General features: G+C 29.1%; 2 protein-coding genes across 4 annotated transcripts; one reads left to right on the plus strand and one right to left on the minus strand.

Annotated features, from left to right (window-relative positions):
• The first annotated feature begins 861 nt into the window (after positions 1 to 861).
• LOC130968842 (zinc finger A20 and AN1 domain-containing stress-associated protein 8-like) lies at positions 862 to 3,317 on the plus strand. Of its 3 annotated transcripts, none has more exons than XM_057894316.1 (2): positions 862 to 971; positions 2,553 to 3,317. In XM_057894316.1, the coding sequence occupies exon 2, from the start codon at positions 2,568 to 2,570 to the stop codon at positions 3,087 to 3,089; it is 522 nt and encodes a 173-aa protein (XP_057750299.1). In that variant the 5' UTR covers positions 862 to 971; positions 2,553 to 2,567; the 3' UTR covers positions 3,090 to 3,317. The 3 variants fall into 3 exon arrangements, with proteins under 3 accessions (XP_057750299.1, XP_057750298.1, XP_057750300.1); XM_057894315.1 differs by having other exon boundaries at positions 930 to 1,189; XM_057894317.1 differs by having other exon boundaries at positions 933 to 1,131.
• A 2,249-nt stretch (positions 3,318 to 5,566) lies between these two features.
• Positions 5,567 to 8,198, minus strand: LOC130970451 (AP2-like ethylene-responsive transcription factor PLT1). The gene is made up of 10 exons (XM_057896537.1): positions 8,121 to 8,198; positions 7,836 to 8,016; positions 7,367 to 7,754; positions 7,192 to 7,274; positions 7,065 to 7,073; positions 6,890 to 6,978; positions 6,733 to 6,806; positions 6,600 to 6,650; positions 6,441 to 6,517; positions 5,567 to 6,354 (listed from the first exon to the last, which is right to left on the minus strand). Exons 2-10 carry the CDS (start codon positions 7,972 to 7,974, stop codon positions 5,630 to 5,632), a joined length of 1,635 nt encoding a protein of 544 aa, XP_057752520.1. The 5' UTR covers positions 7,975 to 8,016; positions 8,121 to 8,198; the 3' UTR covers positions 5,567 to 5,629.
• Between the last annotated feature and the right edge of the window lie 11,411 nt (positions 8,199 to 19,609).

Below are 19,609 nucleotides of genomic sequence, written 5' to 3' on the forward strand. Positions count from 1 at the left end.
TCAAATCTTTCGATTTAGAATTTATTTTTTTATCAAACAAATCAGAACGTCTGATTTAAATAAAATACCATATAAAAAAACACTTAATTTTTCAATAACAATATATTACACATATATTTAATCAATATAAAAAAAATTAGCCACCAATTGAAATAGATTATTTGATTTTTATTTAAATGATTATTATGCATGTAAAGAGTGGTTGGGAGAGAAGTGATGTGTTTGAAGAATAAATTGTTGAAGGACAGCAATGGACATGTGTCGTATGTTTGTGGTGACTGGTGAGCAAAATCGTATTCTTGGTTATAGGGGATTGCATAATGCATAATTGCATATCATTACGTAGAAAAGCAATTCTGTGTTTTCAATAATAAAATTCAGTATGTTTTGAGTGGTATAGCATCATTTCATATTTTAAGGAACGATACTGAAAAAGTTTATATCAAAAAACAAAAACAAAAAAACCACAAGCTTGGGTATTTCTGTCTATTTCACAACCTAGAAAATTCTATGCCAAACAAGGAAGAGACTATTCAACAAAAGTGATTTTTGCGTTCTTCCCGTATCTTGCCCCATCCTAAGTCATAATTCAAATCTTACCACTTACATAACATATATTTTTATATTATTATCGGATTTGAGCTTTCCACATTATTAAACCTTCCAAATCAGCAAATGTTTGAGTTATAGTCGTATCAATTGATTAATTAAAGCAAAGAATTAACAGAGCAGGCTAATTAATTAATAAGATACGAATAACATGATCCTGAAGGTGGCAAAAGCGTTAATATAGCAAATGAGAAAGGACAAAAAAGGGAATGTAGAATAACACCCATGACCAATAATAACTTCCCACGTCGCCCATAACTAAGTGAAAGCACCAAAAAGCGCTTTTATATACAAAAACACTGACACAAACGACGCATCTCTCTCTCTCTCTCTCTCTCCTCATCGATCCCAAATTCACCAGGGTTAGGGTTTCTCTTCTCTCATCTTACTCGCTAATTCGTTCTGAAATTTCTCTGATTGTTAATCGTTACTTTTCATTTCCGTTCCTTTTTTCTTACTCCTTTGGTGGATCAAAGATTCGTATCCGATTCTAGTATGAGCTTGTTCTAGATCGACGTCAAGGTCTCGTTTTCCTGTTTCATTTTTTTTTGGTTTCGATTTTCTTTTCCCGGTCAAACTGGTAAGATCATCGTTTATATATTGGAATTTACATTTCTCGCGTTCCAGTTTACAGGATCATGGTGTTTTTTTTTTCCTGATAATGGTGGTGTGACTGGTGCTTTTGTTGAATTTTGTAATAAATTTATCTATAAATTTTTCAGTGCAGAGACTTAATATTGTTGGTGTCTGAATTCTGTGTCATCTGATTGGAGAGTATTAAGTATTAACTGTTCTGGTTGTAGCTCCTGAAACTAGTTTATCCTAACGTTGAATACTTTGAATGCTTTTTGGGGTTTGTTATTGTGTTTCTCTGTGTTTCTGAAGCTTCTGGTAATTTTTTTTGTCTATACTAAATACTGTCTAGTGTTTTTACTTTTACTTGAAACTCTGTTATCAAGGTTTTTGGTGATGCTTGATTTTTGTTTTTTTATTTTATAAAAAAAGGAAGAAAATTTTCATGTTGGTGGATAGTAATGATATTTTACCATTTCATGATCTGTTCTGGTAAATTTATATTGTGTATTTGGGGTTTGATACTTTGATACATGCGGAGCTCGTGTACGGTGTATCTGCAGTAGTCGAAGTTGGTTGTCATAACTAAGGCTGGTTTGGGAAAATTTATTACTGGACTGCTTTTTTTTTTTTTTTTTTTTTTTTGGGGTTTGAATTTGATCATGTATAACTGTCGTAGCATTTCAATCCGAGGGAGGCTCAACTTACAATTGAGGAGAAATAAAATTCATGTAGACATATTCAATCTTCTGTGTTGTAAATTTTTGTTCAATGAGTTATGTCAATATACAACCTTAATTAAAGTAGTATCAATGCCTTAACTTGGCATATGAGCAAGTGATAAGTATCGGGATTGTTTTAAAGTACCTTTTTTATAGCTGTAAGCCCCCCCCCCCCCCCCCCCCCCCCCCCTGTTGGAGCATCTGGAAGCCCCACTTATCTATGTGTTTCAGTATTGTAACTTGGGTGGATTGAGGTATACCGATCAAACTTGTGTGCTATCTTAATGAATTTGACAAACTATAATTGTCAACTTGGTCTTGAAGATTTTGCATCACTTTTTTCGTATTCTTATGTTTTTCCCTCTATGTAACCGTATATTGCACAGTTGTAAGGAAAAAAGACACTGTCCTGGAGAGAATAAGAGAATTCCTTGTTTAAGTTATGTCAGATTAGGAACTTGTTAAGCATTATTATTTAAATTCAGCCAAATATGGTGTTCATAATTGCAACTTTTTATTGGTTACTAATCATAATAGAAATATAGGGTACTGGTTGTGGTCCAGACCAGAGTGCCATATATTTATTGTTAATTACTGCTCACTTGATGCCAGATCTAGATGATGTTTATTTGAATATTTGTGGTGCAGGAAAGTTGAAAAAGGATGGACCATGACAAAATTGGTTGCCAGGCTCCCCCTGAAGGTCCTACATTGTGCATCAACAACTGTGGTTTTTTTGGTAGTGCAGCTACCATGAACATGTGTTCGAAGTGCCACAAGGACATGATGCTGAAACAGGAGCAGGCCAAGCTTGCAGCATCGTCCATTGGGAATATTATTAATGGGTCATCAAGCAGCAGCGGAAATGATCTTCTTGTTGCTACCACCAATGTGGATATCCCAGTCAATTCAGTAGAGCCTAAAACTATCTCAGGGCAACCTCTATTTGGTTCAGGTTCTGAGGAGACTGGTGAGGCAAAGCCGAAGGATGGTCCTAAACGTTGCAGTAGCTGCAACAAGCGGGTTGGTTTAACAGGGTTCAATTGTCGGTGCGGTAACCTTTTCTGCACTGTACATCGTTACTCAGACAAACATAACTGTCCATTTGATTACCGCACTGCTGGACAGGATGCCATAGCTAAAGCAAACCCAATTGTCAAGGCTGAGAAGCTTGACAAGATTTAACATTTGTTTGTGCTTAAGTTTCACTGCGCTGAGATTTTGTTATGCTCGATTTCATCATGAAATGACCAAGTTTCCTGCATATTTTAATGGTGTTCTTATTATATTGTTGTATGTGGTGTGGGATACTTGGAGTTGTAGGACATGTCTGCAATACGAAGTAGAGCTCTCTATCATGTAACTGGCAAAAGAAATATATATGTTCGCCCCCCAGTGTATTAAGCTTTTAAATCTCTGCTGGTTCGGTGGAACTTGTTGGTTTTACCTTTATAGTAGTGCATCTATGATGCTTAAAAATGGTATGCACAATTTACACAAGATTTCAAGAGCATCCTAGATTTGTGGTTAGTTAGATTGTAATTGTTGTGGCCTTCTAGTGTTTTTATTCCTGTGCTTTTCTTGTGAAAACTTCTCAGACTAAGGCTGGCAAAAACCTTATATTAATATTAGGGGGAAAAAATCGGAAGACTGGAAAAAAAAAGAAAGAAGCAGAGGAACTTAGCTTCTATTTAATAAATTGATGCGTATTAGAATATGGACGGCGATGTAATTTCGTATAATAAACTCATAAGCACATCTTTAGACTTGTGTTGAAGGCCAATTTTAACTCCGAAGTCTGCAGTTACAACACAGATTGTCGGTCTCAATGAATTGCGGGAAGAACAAATTTCAGTGGCAGGGATTACAAAAGTTTAAATAACGGGAATCTATGGGAGGAAAAAAAAATGTCCTAATTTAACAAGTGAGCCAAGTTCCAAAGTTACTCTCAATAGTCAATAGCCAATCTAGACTCAGATTCAGATAAGGAGTTACTAGTTGACACAATAAGAATAGAAGTCAGGTTCTTGATCCAATTTCAGTGCCATCACATATTCGAAAAATTATTTAAAAGGAAAATATATATATTTTTTGACAAATGCCAACCTAATTAAAAGTCCTCAACGTTACAGTAATAGACTAATAAAAACTTGGACTTGAAGATTTTATTTTTTGTCAGAAGATATTCAATCTCAATAAAGAAGTGGCTTTATGTTTATTTGGGCTCGGATTAGACGTTCCAAATTAAGTATTGGAATTGTATATCAATCTAAATAGAAGCACATACATGATCCATCTCTCTGGCTCAGCCCAACCTGCAACCATTTGTCCTTTTTCATTAGTTGTTGAAATATTTGAACCTTTCGGTAATTTACGTCTTTACGACAATAAATAGGGCTTCTAATTGATTAAAGTTAACTGTTGTAACTTATATAAAGCATTTGATCCAGTAGCAATCGACAAAATATAAACTGCTATGCTGGTGGTTCAGAGAATGAAATTAAAAAGTTTTGAAATTTTCTGATGGATTTAATGCATATGCGTAATTTGACTTGTATTTTTTATATAAACTTTTTAAATTTTAACTGTTCTTATAAAAACCTTTGAGAACTCTCGCTTATTATTACTAAAATTAACATGTTCCTTAACTTAGCATCAATAACTTTGTTATACTAGGAAAGTTTGGTTGTTCTGACTCCCAAAACTTTGTGTGGAATATTGCACTGAACACAACTCTCTTGAGCATGAGACAATCTTGCATGTGTCACGTGACAACTCGTAGTCTACATAAAATTTTGGAATCCGAATTGCTGTTGTTTGCATTTTACTTAACATCCAACGTGCATGGGAATGAGATACAGATTTGTTTTCATTTATAGTACTTAAAAATCATAATAAAAGTGAAAAAAAAATGAGGAGTAGCAATTAATAAATAGATTTAGCTAACATGTATCCTTTGAAAAAATGATCACAAGGTTATTAAAAAAAATTTGAACTTTTTAGTTTAAAAAATATACATTAAATATTTTAAACACTTAAACATTGTATTTTTTTTTACAAAAAAATCTAATTAGTTATTTTAATATTTAGCTTATAACCCTTAATAAATAATTATATATTCATAAAAGAAATATTTAATTGTTTACCTAAATCATCTAGGCCTAATTCAGTAAATATTTTGTCATGAATTTATTTTTTTTTAAATTTAAACTGATACAAAAAGATAAATAAGTTATTATATATCTAACGTAATCATTTATACAAGAGTCTTTTATTGTGTTTGTATGAATTTTTTTGTATAATTTTTTTATGTTTTTTTAAATAATAATTAAATTTTAGATTTTTCAATTATAAAAATTCTGATAACTTATTATAAAATTAATTTTTTTAAAAAATTTAAACCGATAAAAATAAGAATATGAATGATTATATTGTAACACTCTTGAAAACTCATTCTCACTCTTCCTTTTTCTTTATCTTCTTCTTTCTTGAACTAAGAAAATTTATCTTGTGATGTCTATTCATTTTAGAATAATGTTTCAATACATATAGACATGCAATAATTCAGCGTTAAAACTCATAAACATTAAGCATAATAATCAAAGTCATAATAACATTACACACTGAAAATCAACAACTATTCATCTTCTTCTTCCTCTCGCTAGATTAACAAACAAAACAATCCATCTTCTACTTGTTAGTTCTTAGTTTCACTTTCTTCATCCCTAATCATTCCACATTGTAAAAACACCGCCACTTTGTTCCTGCATAGACTCCGACGCTGTCTCCGTGGTTCCTGGCCAACCGCCATAACCGCCAGGATTCATATCATAATCAACCTTAACCAACGCAAGTTCCTCGGAAGAAGAATTATTGGAAGCCAAACCACCAAGCATGTTATTATTATTATTATTATTATTATTGTTATCCATGAGCGAAAAAGAAGAAGGAGAAGAACCAATGTTGATCATTCCATGAAGGTAACTGTTGTAAAACTGAGCATTCTGTTGGTGTAACTGAATCTGCGTCTGCAGATAACTGTGATGAAGCAACGATGAAGGAGAAGGAGAAGGAGAAGGAGAAGAAGAAGAGGAAGAAGGATCCTGCTGCATGAATTGATAATGAGAAACCTCGTGGTTCTGTAGGTTTAACAATGGTTGAATCTGAAGCTCTTGATTGAACTGGTGATGCTGCTGCATGAAAGGGAACCTAGTAGAAGAAGAAGAAGAGGCACCAGCTCCGAGTGCAAGCAACTGTTCTCGTTTTCTAGAAGATTCCAAAGCTTGTGCTTCTTTCAATCTCTTAGCAGCACCGCCTCCAATTGGGAGAGCGTTGCTTTCAAGAATGGCTTTGACGTCGTAACGGCTCATGTCGAAGTTTGTAACGGCGTTAAGGCCTCTGAACTTTATGGCTGCTATGTCATAAGCTTCTGCAGCCTCTTCTTCTGTACCTGCATGCAACAAAATAAATTTTCTTATATTCACATAATTTCTTATAATTCAGTTTTCATTTTTCTCAATTATTTGTATTTCTTACTAAATGTTCCTAAGTAAAGATCTTTGTTTCCCGCGACCCTTCCAATTCTTGCTTGCCATCTCCCATGTTGGTGATGCCTAATAATAACAACAATAATAAACTCCATTAGTGATTATTACAGAATATAGATTAGATAAATTAAACTTGATTAGGAACGACCTTGTAACTCCACGATACATTGATGCACCTCTCGAGAAACCACTGCTTTTCCTGCAATTGATGAACAAAAAATAACTGAGTTTGAATAATATATATTCTACTCAAGAATATTCATTGCACTAGTACAACTAACCTTCTTATGGCGGCTACAAATTCTGGTCTTGTCATGTGTTTCATATCATCCAATTCCTTCTCATAGTTGCTGATCTGTAAAAACAGTGATACAGGAATTATATATAGAATTAATTGATTGAAGTGAAGCATTAAGGTACATATATAGAGTAAATTACAGGAAAGTTGGTAGTAGTGGATGTCCCCCAATACTTCAATGCAGCCAAATCATAAGCCCTAGCTGCTTTATCTTCTTTATCATATCCACCTACATATATATATGCATACCAATTAAATCAACTAGACTCTCCCTAAACACATAATAACAAGAAGGAATCAAAGAGAGACTCTTACCCAAATACACTGAAGGAAGGGAGAAGTTGCATTTGAATTCATGAAAATCAGGTGCAAAACAAGAGAAAAGTCATAAAAACCTTGATTGAATGTAAAAATAAAATAAAATAAAATAGAAGACACACACCTTGGCGACCTTTCCTTGATTGTCCTTCCCTTCTGCAGCTATTATCCCAAAGATGAGCTTCATATCTTCCAGTCCATCTATGTCTATTTATTTATTTCTTTCTTTCATCAATTAATATATTGGAATATACAAGGAAGGAATTTCCAAATGAAACACAAAATAATGAAATTGAAACCTTGTTACGCCACGGTATATTGAAGTTCTCTGGCCAAAGGTATCTAGAGTTCTTCTATTAGAAGGTGGGGCTTCAATAATGCTGTTATTGTCACAGCTGGTTGTTGATGAATCCTTATTATTATTACTATTATTACTACCACTTCCCATGGACAATGTGAGTGCTTGCAGATTATTATTTGTTTGAAACTGTTGCTCCTCCACCTCATAGTTGTTGTTTTGCTGCAACGGCAAGACACTGTTACCGGTGAAGAGGTGTGTAGTGAGAGCAACAAGATCTGATGATGATGAATCTTCCTCTGCCTTCCTCACACCAAGGAAATCCGCTACCTTTGGAACTTGATCATTCTTATTGCTGCTCTCACCACCATTTATCACATTATTCCAATCTGTATGTAACATATTAGAATCAAAGAAAGATAGCTACTAAGAGAGAGCGAGGTTATTAAAGAATATATATATATACATACCATGATTGTGGAAAGGGTTTTCGATGGTGTCGTTGACAAAGCCAAGAGGGAATTGATGATATTGAGTAGTGGCTTGATGATGAGTTGGTGAAAGAGGGAACGAAAGCCAGTTATTATTGTTTGAAGATGATGAGTTCATTATTAATGATTATCTCTCAATAACATACACTACTACCTGCATCTATATACAATATCAACAGAAAATGACCAAATTTATCATTAGCAAGTAATTATAAGAATACATAAAGAAATCATAGGTGTGGAAAGATCAAAGTATTGGTTTACCAGCAGTGAAGGGTTTACTGGAGTGATGAACACTTTGTAAGTTTCAAGAATAGGATAAAGCAGTTTTGAAGATACAGAAGCTCATAGATCCCACAACTACATACATATATATTAAAATAATTCTATTTATACCACTCCCCCTTTTCTCTATAATTTCATCTTATAGTATTATATTCAAAGGAAAAATAATATTTTTTTATATTTTCTTTTTATAATATAAAAAATAAATTTTTTACCTTATCTCACTACTTATTAATCATTTTGACATAAAAAATAGAGAATATATAAGAAAAATATACAAAAATAATACGTATAATACTATAAAATAGAATATAAATTTAAACACCATATTAATAAGAATTATATTGTATTAGTGTGTCATACAATAATAAAATAATAAGTCATTAATATTGAAGTAATATTATACAAAATATTTTGAAAACTAGCCTTTTTTTTTTACTTAATAATTAACTATTTTTTTATTTTGCTCATTTAGTGTTTCATTGGCTTATTATTAATTTCAGAAAATATAAATATAAAAAAATTAACACTTTTTTAGTAAAATTAAAAAATTAATCAATATTAGTTAAAGATAAATAAAAAAATATTAGACACCAATATTTGTGTTAAAAAAATGTAGAAAGTTGGTGTGTCTGACAGTTTGCACACGGGCAATTAATTCCAAGAGTAGAAAACAAAGGCAAAATCTATGAATGTGGCAGCAATGCATAACAATGATTTTTAAATAATAATATCTGAGTTAAGATATTATTGGGGACACGAGTGTGTTCATTACTTAAATTTGTTCAGAGACAAAACCACCATTCCAAACTGCAAAAATACAACACCACATGCATGCTTCTCTCTCTACCAAGTTGAAGAGTTGAATTTATTGGAACTCTCGTTTCCTCGTTCAGTGAAAACAATTGACACCCTAAAGCTCAGCATTACCACACGCTTCAAATCACCTCACCCTAACTCTACGTAAAGTTAAACTAAAACCCACCACCCCCTCTCTAACTCAAATTAATTACAACTATAACTACATACAATACAATAATACTGTTTAATTATATACATCAACTATTTATAATTCTATATTTAACGTAGGAAAGGATGCATTTGACGCAAGAATTCTTTTGGAATTGTGTGATTTTATTTCTATAGTCTTTTTTCTTCTTTTATTTGACTTTTATTATTTTCTTTTTTAGTCCAAGAGAAAAGGACAATGGCTTGTTTCATTTTCTTTTTAGTATAAAAGAAAAAGATAAATAGGTCTTTGATCTTTTGATTGATGGGCATTTAATTTTTAAAAATATAAAATATATTTAAGCATTTGATCTTTTCAAGATTTAGACATATTAATTCTTTATGTTCAGTTGGATTTGTCAGATCGAACAGAAAAATCAAGCGTGACTCTCGTTATACTGACATAGTTGATACGAATGCACACGTGAGAGAGTTTTTAAAATGGGACAAATTAGATCCATAGATCGATGTGTCCAAATTAAAAAAAAAATAAAAAAATTTAAGTATATTTTTAAATTTTTTAAAACTTAAATATTCATATACCAAAAAGTTAAGAATGACTTTATCCTTTTCTCTTAGTATAATAACATTTTTAATTTTAGACTTATATGAAATAGGATATTTTTAAATTGATAGGATATATGAAATAGTGATATTTTTAATATATTCGTGTTTTTTTTTCATTTTTTGAATTTTATAAAAAAAATAATTAGTTTAATAAAAAGTATATATTTCTTATTTTTTTAAAAATATTAAAAATCTTAGAAAATGGAAATTCTTAATAGAAAAATAAAAAATAATTAATATTAATTTAAATATAAAATGAATAAAACAAATATTAATTACCTATAACATTTAAAGTTTAAACAAATCGTTTGTCAAAAGATACATATATGCACAAAAAAATATATAACTCGTTTACAAGAAATGAATTTTGGTCTCTGTCATTTACTTTTATTTATCCATAGCTTTTTTTTTCTACTAGATCAAATCTTGTGCAATTTGCATGTGATAACATCTTGCCCCATGATACATATATAATAAAAAAAAAAATTGAATGAATTGTATATATATATATAAATGAAGAAAACACAAATTGTGGATCCCCGAATCATCCATGTGTCAAAGATGTATGAATACAGTGATACTGTATATTTTATGAGAAAAACGGAAACACATTCAAATTTTATAATATTCAAAATGAGGACGAAGTTATGTTCCACATTAACATTAACAAATTACTTAATAACACGACTCTACTATTAAGCAGTAATTAAGAAATACTTAATTTGAAAGGGTTTCAATTCTTTTATGGCCCCAAGTAAAAATATGTTGACCACCTACTCGATTTCCTAAACCCGTCAAATAAAGGCACTAACTTGAAATATGTTTGAATTATAATAAAAATTAAATATACAATACAATAAAATAATAAGTAAATGATACATCATATCATATTATATCCAACAACACTAGAAGCTTGTATTCTGATTTGGTTTAAGTCATATACCTTAGTTCCATTTCGATTGCCAATTATCTATATAAGCATAATGATGACTTAATTTGCCCTGTGCATCTTCATGTATCCGAATGAAATCATTGCATAACATGACACCAATTTCATATTATATGGAATGTCTATGTCTATAGTCTATTGGTTAATTAATTTAATTACTAGTTGTAGATAAGATAAGGGGACAAATTATGTTATTTAGCTAGTAGCAAAAGTTGGATCTAGTATATGCCGCATTTAAATTTATTAAATTATTTTTTTATTTTAATCTATGACAATAATAAAAAAATTTTACGATTTACAAATTCAACCTAATATAATATATGAATTCAATTTTAATTTTAATTTTTATCATCTTATTTTATTTTTATGTTAATTTTTTATCTTATCTTTATTTTTATTTTTCATAGACAATCTTCTGTATATATTTAATTTTATTTTTATAATTTAATCAATCAAAAAATACATAACAAAATATTCTTTATTCACGTATTCTTTATGTACTCTTTTAAATTTGTTAAAATCATCACACATACATATATACATACACATATTATGTAAAACTTTTATGAATAATAAGATTTAATTGATTAACAGTTTAATTTTTTAGGATAAAAATACCATTTATATATTTTAGTATATATATGACAAAGTGAGGGACAAGATCGAGTGAAATACCGGTTAACTTCGATTCATGTTAATCCATGCATGTTTTTATTTATAAAATAAAAATAATTTCTATAGATGAGAACATGGCAGTGTAAATAAAGCAGGTTAATAGAACTAAGCCTTGGACCAACCTAGAGGAACTATTATTAATATAATAATTCAAAAGAGAAAGAATTTAAAGGCTATATAAACAAGCAGGTTAATAGTAAAGTAAAGCAAACAAAAACCTAGTTATTAAATTAATGTGATTGTGAGTGGAATTAAAAAATTGAGCATAATAACCTGGCAGTGATGAAGTAGTGTTCCCGCCAAATTCTTGTATGGCATAAAAGAAATGGTGAATTTGACCAAATTGCACCACAATAAGGGAGCAAAACCCCACGTCCCTCGCTGTGTCTTCAGTAACTTCCACCTTTTCTACCAAACCCTAATATACATGAACTGAATAATATGTTTAAAACAAGTGCATGCATAATGAAGATTGAAAAATCTGCTAGTGTGACACAGTGAATTTTTGTGTTTGAATTGGAAAATGTGTGAATTATGAAATAGAATAAATAGTGTTTAGCGAATAGGAACAAGAGAGGGGTGGTGGTGTGCCGCTCATTGGTCACCGGCAATCCACAGTCAACAAGAATTTAATCGATGTTGATTGATAGGTGTACGCATTTGCTTTCACTTTCAAACTTTGCAGCCGAAGCGACCAATTATCCGGTTTGCATGTTGCGCTAAAAAACACAACTAATGTATCTAAGGAAACTTTGACCAACTTTTCTCCCCATCATTTTCGAGTAAATTTTTATAGTAATATTCGAAATTGACGTTGTGCACTAAAGTTATTTCTAAGATTCCAATTGTATCAATTGTGTCTCTGAAATTAGAAAAATTACACTATAGTAATTTTTGACCCGTTTTCCGTTAATAATTTGCTGACGTGATTTGATGATTTATCGATCAACGACACGTGGTATGCTGATATGGATAGGTATACCACATGTCATAATACTATTTTACCATGTGTCAGATTATGTCACGTGTCATTCACTCTGTCATCGTTATATGTGTCCTAAATTGATCCCTTGTTTTGTATCAAATGACTCATTTTAGTCTTTGAAATTGAATATCGTGCACCAAATTAGTCCTTTCATTAATTTTTTTTATTTTTTTATAAATTTAAAATTCTCAATATTTTTATAACTAATTTTAATTATATTTTTTATTATACATATTTTATAATAAAATTTTTAATTAATAATGTTAACTTGTATCATTAGAGTACATGTTAACTAAAACCAAAACTTTATTATTGCCTCTTGTATTTATTTGTATCTGTTTTAATACTGTTCAAGTCATGGTTACAATAAATACTTAAATTGATTAATAGTATAATATATAAAAAAACCGTCTAACTAAGTTATAGATAAAATGAATTATTATAATTCACAGTATAAATCTATCTTATTAATTTAGTGAGAAGTTAATTATATAGGAAATTGGACATTCTTGAAATGGATGAGAATAATAAATTTATATTAGTCAATAAGTGCCTTATCAAGTATTCCTAAAATATCTATTAAAGTGTTAAATATTAAAAAAATTGTATTAAGCAATATTATTATACTCTTAACTTACACTCTTTATTAAATCAATATCAATATATCACATAATTATTTTAATAAAATAATGTAGAAAGAAATTGTATAATTAAAACTAATATTTTATAAAAATACTTGTATTTAAATAACTTGTGAAAAGATAAAATTAAAATTAGTGTATTTAAATATATAATGAAAATTTTAAATTTATAAAAAAAATGAGAAAAAATTGATTAAAGGACTAATTTGGTGCATTACATTCAATTTCAGGGACTAAAGTGAGTCATTTGATGCAAAGTAACAGACCAATTTGGTGCACATATAACAATGACATAGTGAATGACACGTGGACAAATAGCATTGCGACACGTGACAAAATAACATTGTGACACGTGACATACTCATCCATGTTAGCATGTCATGTGTCGTTGACCGACACGTCATCACACCGTTACACGAAGTCAAACAATGAGGTGACACGTGTCACCAAAGATCCACGTCATGTCGTTAACGAAAACCGGGTAAGAAAATACTATGGTGCAATTTTTTCAATATCAAAAACGTGATGGGTGAAATTAGAATTTCAAGAACGATTTTAGTACACGACGTCAATCTCAGAACCACTACGAATATTAACTCCATCATTTTCGTTACAAAATTAGTTCAAAAATATTCTTCAATTCAGGATATAGCTAGTTAACCATATATATGTAGACACATAAGGTAAAGATTATATAGAGGGCAGAAGTGTAATTGCATGAAGGAGATAGAGAAAAATAATATTAATGTTGAGAGTTTCCAAGAGATTATGAGATGGGAGGAAATGGCGGAAAAGTGCTCGTGTCGCCTCGAAATGAAGCACTCTAAAAGTTTGATGTGTTATGTTTAGCCATGCCCCCCGCCCCTTCTCTTCTTCTTCCAATTAACCCTATAAACCCTTAGCCTTGTTCCAAAACCATGCCACACATTGAGATTCGTAATCATCACAGTTGAATGCGACTCCATACACTATTGTCTCTATTGGGATCCATTATTACTTTGAATCATCTTTTAAATTAACATTCTTGTGTTACGTATACTAGAACGTAGTAGTAGGTGAAATTTTTCTCATGCACTTGTGCGTGTACGTGCTACACTCTTGGTGTGCGTAGAACAAATTAATTATATGTTTTGTAAGTTTATTTCATATATAAAGTTTCTGAAATTCAACAAGACAAAGTTAGTTATAGTAGTTCACTCAGACTTCTTTCATGCGTTAGTGAAAGAAAAATATATTAAGTGACTAATACCTTTTTCTTGTTTTTACTTTGCATTTTCCGTGTAATTATTCAAGTAGCTAGATTTGGATCTGGGTACCAATAGTTTCGAGCATATTATTATTCCAGCGGCAGAATTTAAGGTATGTAGGTAACATCTGCATTTTTCTTTTAGTACATGACAGGGACCAACACTCTTAAACTAAAAATGGAGATAGTACAATTTTTTTTTTGATATGACGGAGCCCGTTTACATTTGGGTCTGTCAATAGAGCCCTTTTATTTTGGGCTAAACATAAAGCCCATTCCATGTAAATAGGACAGATGAATCAGTGTTAGTAGCCCATATCATTGCACTAAACCAATTGTCCCGCTTGTCTCTACAAAGAAAGGCCTATATCGATGACCAAGAAAAAAAAAAGCCTAAATCCTTTTTTTCTGGATCTGATATTAAAAAAAAAACACACCTAATTGTCTCGTAATGATAAATTTTTAATCTGTTATAAACTCTTGACCAAAAAAAAAAAAATCTAATTGTTAAAAACTTATTTATTCAATACATATATTAAAATTTTTATTAAAATCTCAACTGATCTGACAAAAATAAGTTTCAAGGATTTCAAAATTAATAAAAATTAAGTAAATTATTAAATTGTACCCGAAATCCGTGATTTTGCAAAACGAATCCCAAAATATATTAACGACAAATAAATTTTTCGAAAGATTTTTATAAAGACAAAAAAAAACTAAATATTAAATATATATTCTAAAAAATAATTTTAGAGATCAAATTTTAATGCCAAAAAAATAAGATATTTTTATCTTTAAAATTTATTAATTTTTTGTCAAGTAAAATTTTTAAATATTTTTATTGTGAATAACCATATTTTTTTGAAAAAAAAAGTAGAAATTATCTTTTGTTCTGGATTCTTTTGTGCACCTTCTAAATATTTATTCAAATGTTGCCACAAAAATTTAGATCTAATGGATAAATTATTTGTCAAATATGAAAAATTATTTGTTACTTATAAAAAATAAAATATTTATTAGTTCTTTTTGTCGTATTTTCAAATTATTTAGAGATTGTTTTGTTGAAAATATTTTTTAAAAATCTTTTTGTTAGCAGTTGAATATTTCGAATACCAAATTAGTAGTTAATCCTAATAAATTAATAACAATAAAATGTCTAATTTAAAAATTTACTGATAATTAGTTTAGATATTTTCTCAAAAGTAACTTTTACAATAAAAAGAAAAACAGTCTCAATTGTCATGACAATGTAGTTTAACTTGAACCCTTCATAATTGTCAGCAAAAGCAAAAGATGAAACAATTACATACTGTATATGCATCATAATATCGAAAAACTTTTAAATGTATCCATATACTAGTATTTTAATTATTTTTAACCATTTATTTTAATTATAAAAAATATATAATATATAATTAAAATTAATTATTAAAATTTTTTGAAATACTAGTGTACTAATATATTTAAAAGTATATATATATATATATATATATAATTTTAAGTGTATTTAAAATATCACTATTTTAATTATTTTAATCATTAATTTTAATTAATATATATTATATATATTTTTTATAATTCAAATCAACGGTAACTAAAATATCGTATTATTTTAAATACACTAAAAACTCTTCCTATTGTATAGGTCATGATGCACCTTTGTCAACTGCAAATGCAAATACCCCAAACCCACTTGGCAATAATAGTAAACTTGAAATATTTTATGGCAGCAATAACTGTATAGTAATTATTAAGATGGATCCCCAATGCAGTAGAATAGTGTAAAGAAGTTTGTAAATATATTAGTATATCGTGTTTTAATAAATTTTAACAGTTAATTTTAATTATATATTATATATATTTTTTATAATTAAAATTAACGATTAAAAATATTAAAATGTCAATATATTAATATACTTAAAAATAAAAAATATTATTTATACACTAAAATTAGTTATTAAAATTAATTATTAATATATTTATATATAAATACATGTACAGTTTAATTTATTTTTAATATATATTTATATTTTAATATATATTTTATATTAATAATTAATTTTAATAACAAACTTTAATAACTGATTTTGATGTACATATAATATTACATCTTAAAAATCTTCTAATAAAAGAAAAGGTGAATATTATGTAGAATACAACACGGGAGATCAAAACTTTTAAGATTTGGTGCGCTTATATTATGTTTGTGGCAACAAAAAGCGGGTCCAGTGTTCTGCATTCCAACCATCATGCACCAAAATGCATAATATATCATTATATCCACATAAATATTAAGTAAACAATTCGTTTTCACATAAAGAAGTCTTCGTTGTTATCGTCATCGTCGTCGAGAATTAGAATTTGCAAAGGAAAGAGGAGACGCGAGTCAGGGAAAGAGCTCGCTGTTGCACTTCGTTGCCTTACCACTGCACCTTTATATTTCTATTTTGGTTTCTGTTTTTTGCTTCAACTTTTGCTTTTTTTTTTTTTTTTGCTTTTTGAATTTAATGTTGTTGTGTCTAAATTTGAATAATGTATTATTGTTGGTGTTCTTGAATCTGATTATTAGTATTTGGTGAGAGTAAGAGAACTGATGGTAATGATAAAAGTGCTGGTAGTAGAGGATATTTTTATCTATAAAAAATTAAAAGAACGATTTTAATGCGAAATAAAACGTTTGGAACGATTATAAATAAAAAATTACGTGATAGACGATTTCGATTCTGATCCTAAATATTAGAAACCAGAACAATATTTATCCCTTTAAAATATAAGGTTAGGTATCTTCTTATAGTTTTGACATATGCTTTTTATAAACATTTTTATTATAACAATGTGATATTTGTTAAAATATGAAATCATTTATGCGCTTTTACTTCTTTTTTTAATTATTTTTTATTTAAACTAATAAATGAACAAATAATAAATTATTATTTCTCTAACAATAAAACTTTAAAATATTGCTAACTTTATCCTTTGATAAATAAAATTAATTTTGTATTAACGAAAAATTAAGAAACTATTGGTTCTATCCATAAAATATTAAATGAATATGAAATTTATAATGAATATGAAATTTATTTTATTTATTTATAGATAAATTTATTAGTAATATATATAAATATGAAAAGATACATATAAGAATACAGGTCCACGAAGTGGTCCTGTGCATTGATGAGATAGAATTTGGTTCAAAAACCATGATTGAGGATTGTGATGAAGATTAAAGAGCCTAGCAGCTATAAGGGGTGTGAATTTCACTTTTTTGAAAGAAAAAGTAAAAACATAATATATATGCAGATGGATAAGTAAAGGTTCAATGATAATAGTCCGTGTGCAGCTCCTTAAGAAAATTATGATGATACAGATTTTCATTTTATTAATAATAACAATGCATGTAACCTATCATCATTATTCATACTCAAAAAGCAGAATAAAATGTACACACTCATCGAGCATAATATTTCATCATCTTAATTATATATTGATTATTGAAGTCATGCATATATATACAAAAGTTAATTAAACTATCAATGCTAAGAATAATAATAATAATTTAAATGAGTAACCCCACTTAATTTTTCACTAAAATTAAAATTACAAATTCATTATATGAAGTTGATTGATACTAATTAAGCATTTACATGTTCTCACATCTAAGTTTCCAAAGTCTAAGACTAGGGGTGAGCATGGATAGCGGGTATTCGATTATCCGTTCGAATCTGAACCGAACTAATTAATTTGGTTCTGAAATCAATAGATAATCGGATCTAACCCGAATTAAATCGATAGTTTTTGTTAGTGATTGGTTCGGTATCGATTTTGGAGGTGCGAACCCAAACTAACATGCGAGTTCAATCATATATTAATTAAAAAAAATAATATATATATATATATATATGGCTTTTTCATTAGACAATGATTATTTATTATTAATATATTTGGATTTTAATGAGTTTAGTTTTTAATGTATTTGGTGTTTAATATGTTTGGATTATTTCTATTGCTGTTACATGTTTATTGTACTTACTGAATTTTTAAGATAAAAATTTAGTTTTTTTTAATGAATTTCAAAGTTATCGGGCACCTAATTACCCGAACCGAACTAATCTGTTCTTAATTGATTTGATTTGATTCGGGTACATGTACAAAAAACGTAAATCTAAACCAAATCGAACCAATTATATTTTGATCTGTTCGATTCTAATTTTATCATAAATTTGAACCAAACCGATCCGTGTTCACCCCTATCCAAGACCAGAATTTTGAATTTCCTAAATTTAAATTAAACTTGAACACAATCTATATAGTACTATACTACTCAGTACTCACCATGATTATGAACTCATCCATATAACATTTTAAATTCTTGGAGAGAAGGTAGGATATCATCATGGCCGACAGGCATCAACATTGTGTAGAGACCTCTTTTCTTTAAAGTACATATATGTTCCAAACTTTGACATGGGTGGAGGAATATAATTACTAGTACTATACTACATTTTTATAATTTTAATTTATTTTTATTCTTTTCCCCTTTTATTAGTGGAAGGTTATGTATATTTTCTCCCCCCAAATGATGACCGACAGGACCACATATGGTGAAACTTCAAAGCTATATATCATCATCTTTCAAAAATTGGAGTGGGGCTATTATGTCTCCAACAACATAAAATTAGTATACAAAGATTTCATGTAACCCAAAGTTGTATTACATGGGGTTTATTAAGTTGTGGGGTTCTTTTCCAAAGAAACTCTTCTCTTTCCTTGTATACATGTGGAACCAAAATATACTAATAATGCTCTCTTTTATTTTTAATTATGGGATTGCTTAATATGTGGCTTGTTAAGGTATTCCCTTGATTTACTTTTGAGAAATGAGTAATTAAATAGCATGCAATTGTTTAAGAAAAAATATAGGTAAATAATTTTTTATCAGTCAATTTTAAACAATTATAATTAATAATTATTAATTTTATATTTTTTTAAACATAAAATTTAAATAATTACTGATTAATGTCAATTAACTAGTATGGAATGAAATTTAAAAACGTTTGTTAATTTATTGTTGGCTAGATCTCTGTTGATTATCTAACGGGATTGGTTGGTTAATCTAGGGGTATACATAGAGACGAGTGAAACTGGATTCGCGTTTATTCGGATCCGACCCTAAATAATGAATGGATCTATTTTTGAGACTCTTACTCGACTTTAGACTCGATAAAATCACACTACTTTTGGGCCACACTAAAATCGGGTCTCAACCGGGTGACGTCTGAGTCTCGATAAATTTTATGTCAAAAAACTATAATGCACTCATTTATATAGAAAAAAAAAATACTTGTTACAGAAAAGTTGATAACAATACTTGAACTTGAATTTGTCTATAAATTATAA

Source organism: Arachis stenosperma, chromosome 3, assembly GCF_014773155.1.
Source record: "Arachis stenosperma cultivar V10309 chromosome 3, arast.V10309.gnm1.PFL2, whole genome shotgun sequence".
NCBI lineage: Eukaryota > Viridiplantae > Streptophyta > Magnoliopsida > Fabales > Fabaceae > Arachis > Arachis stenosperma.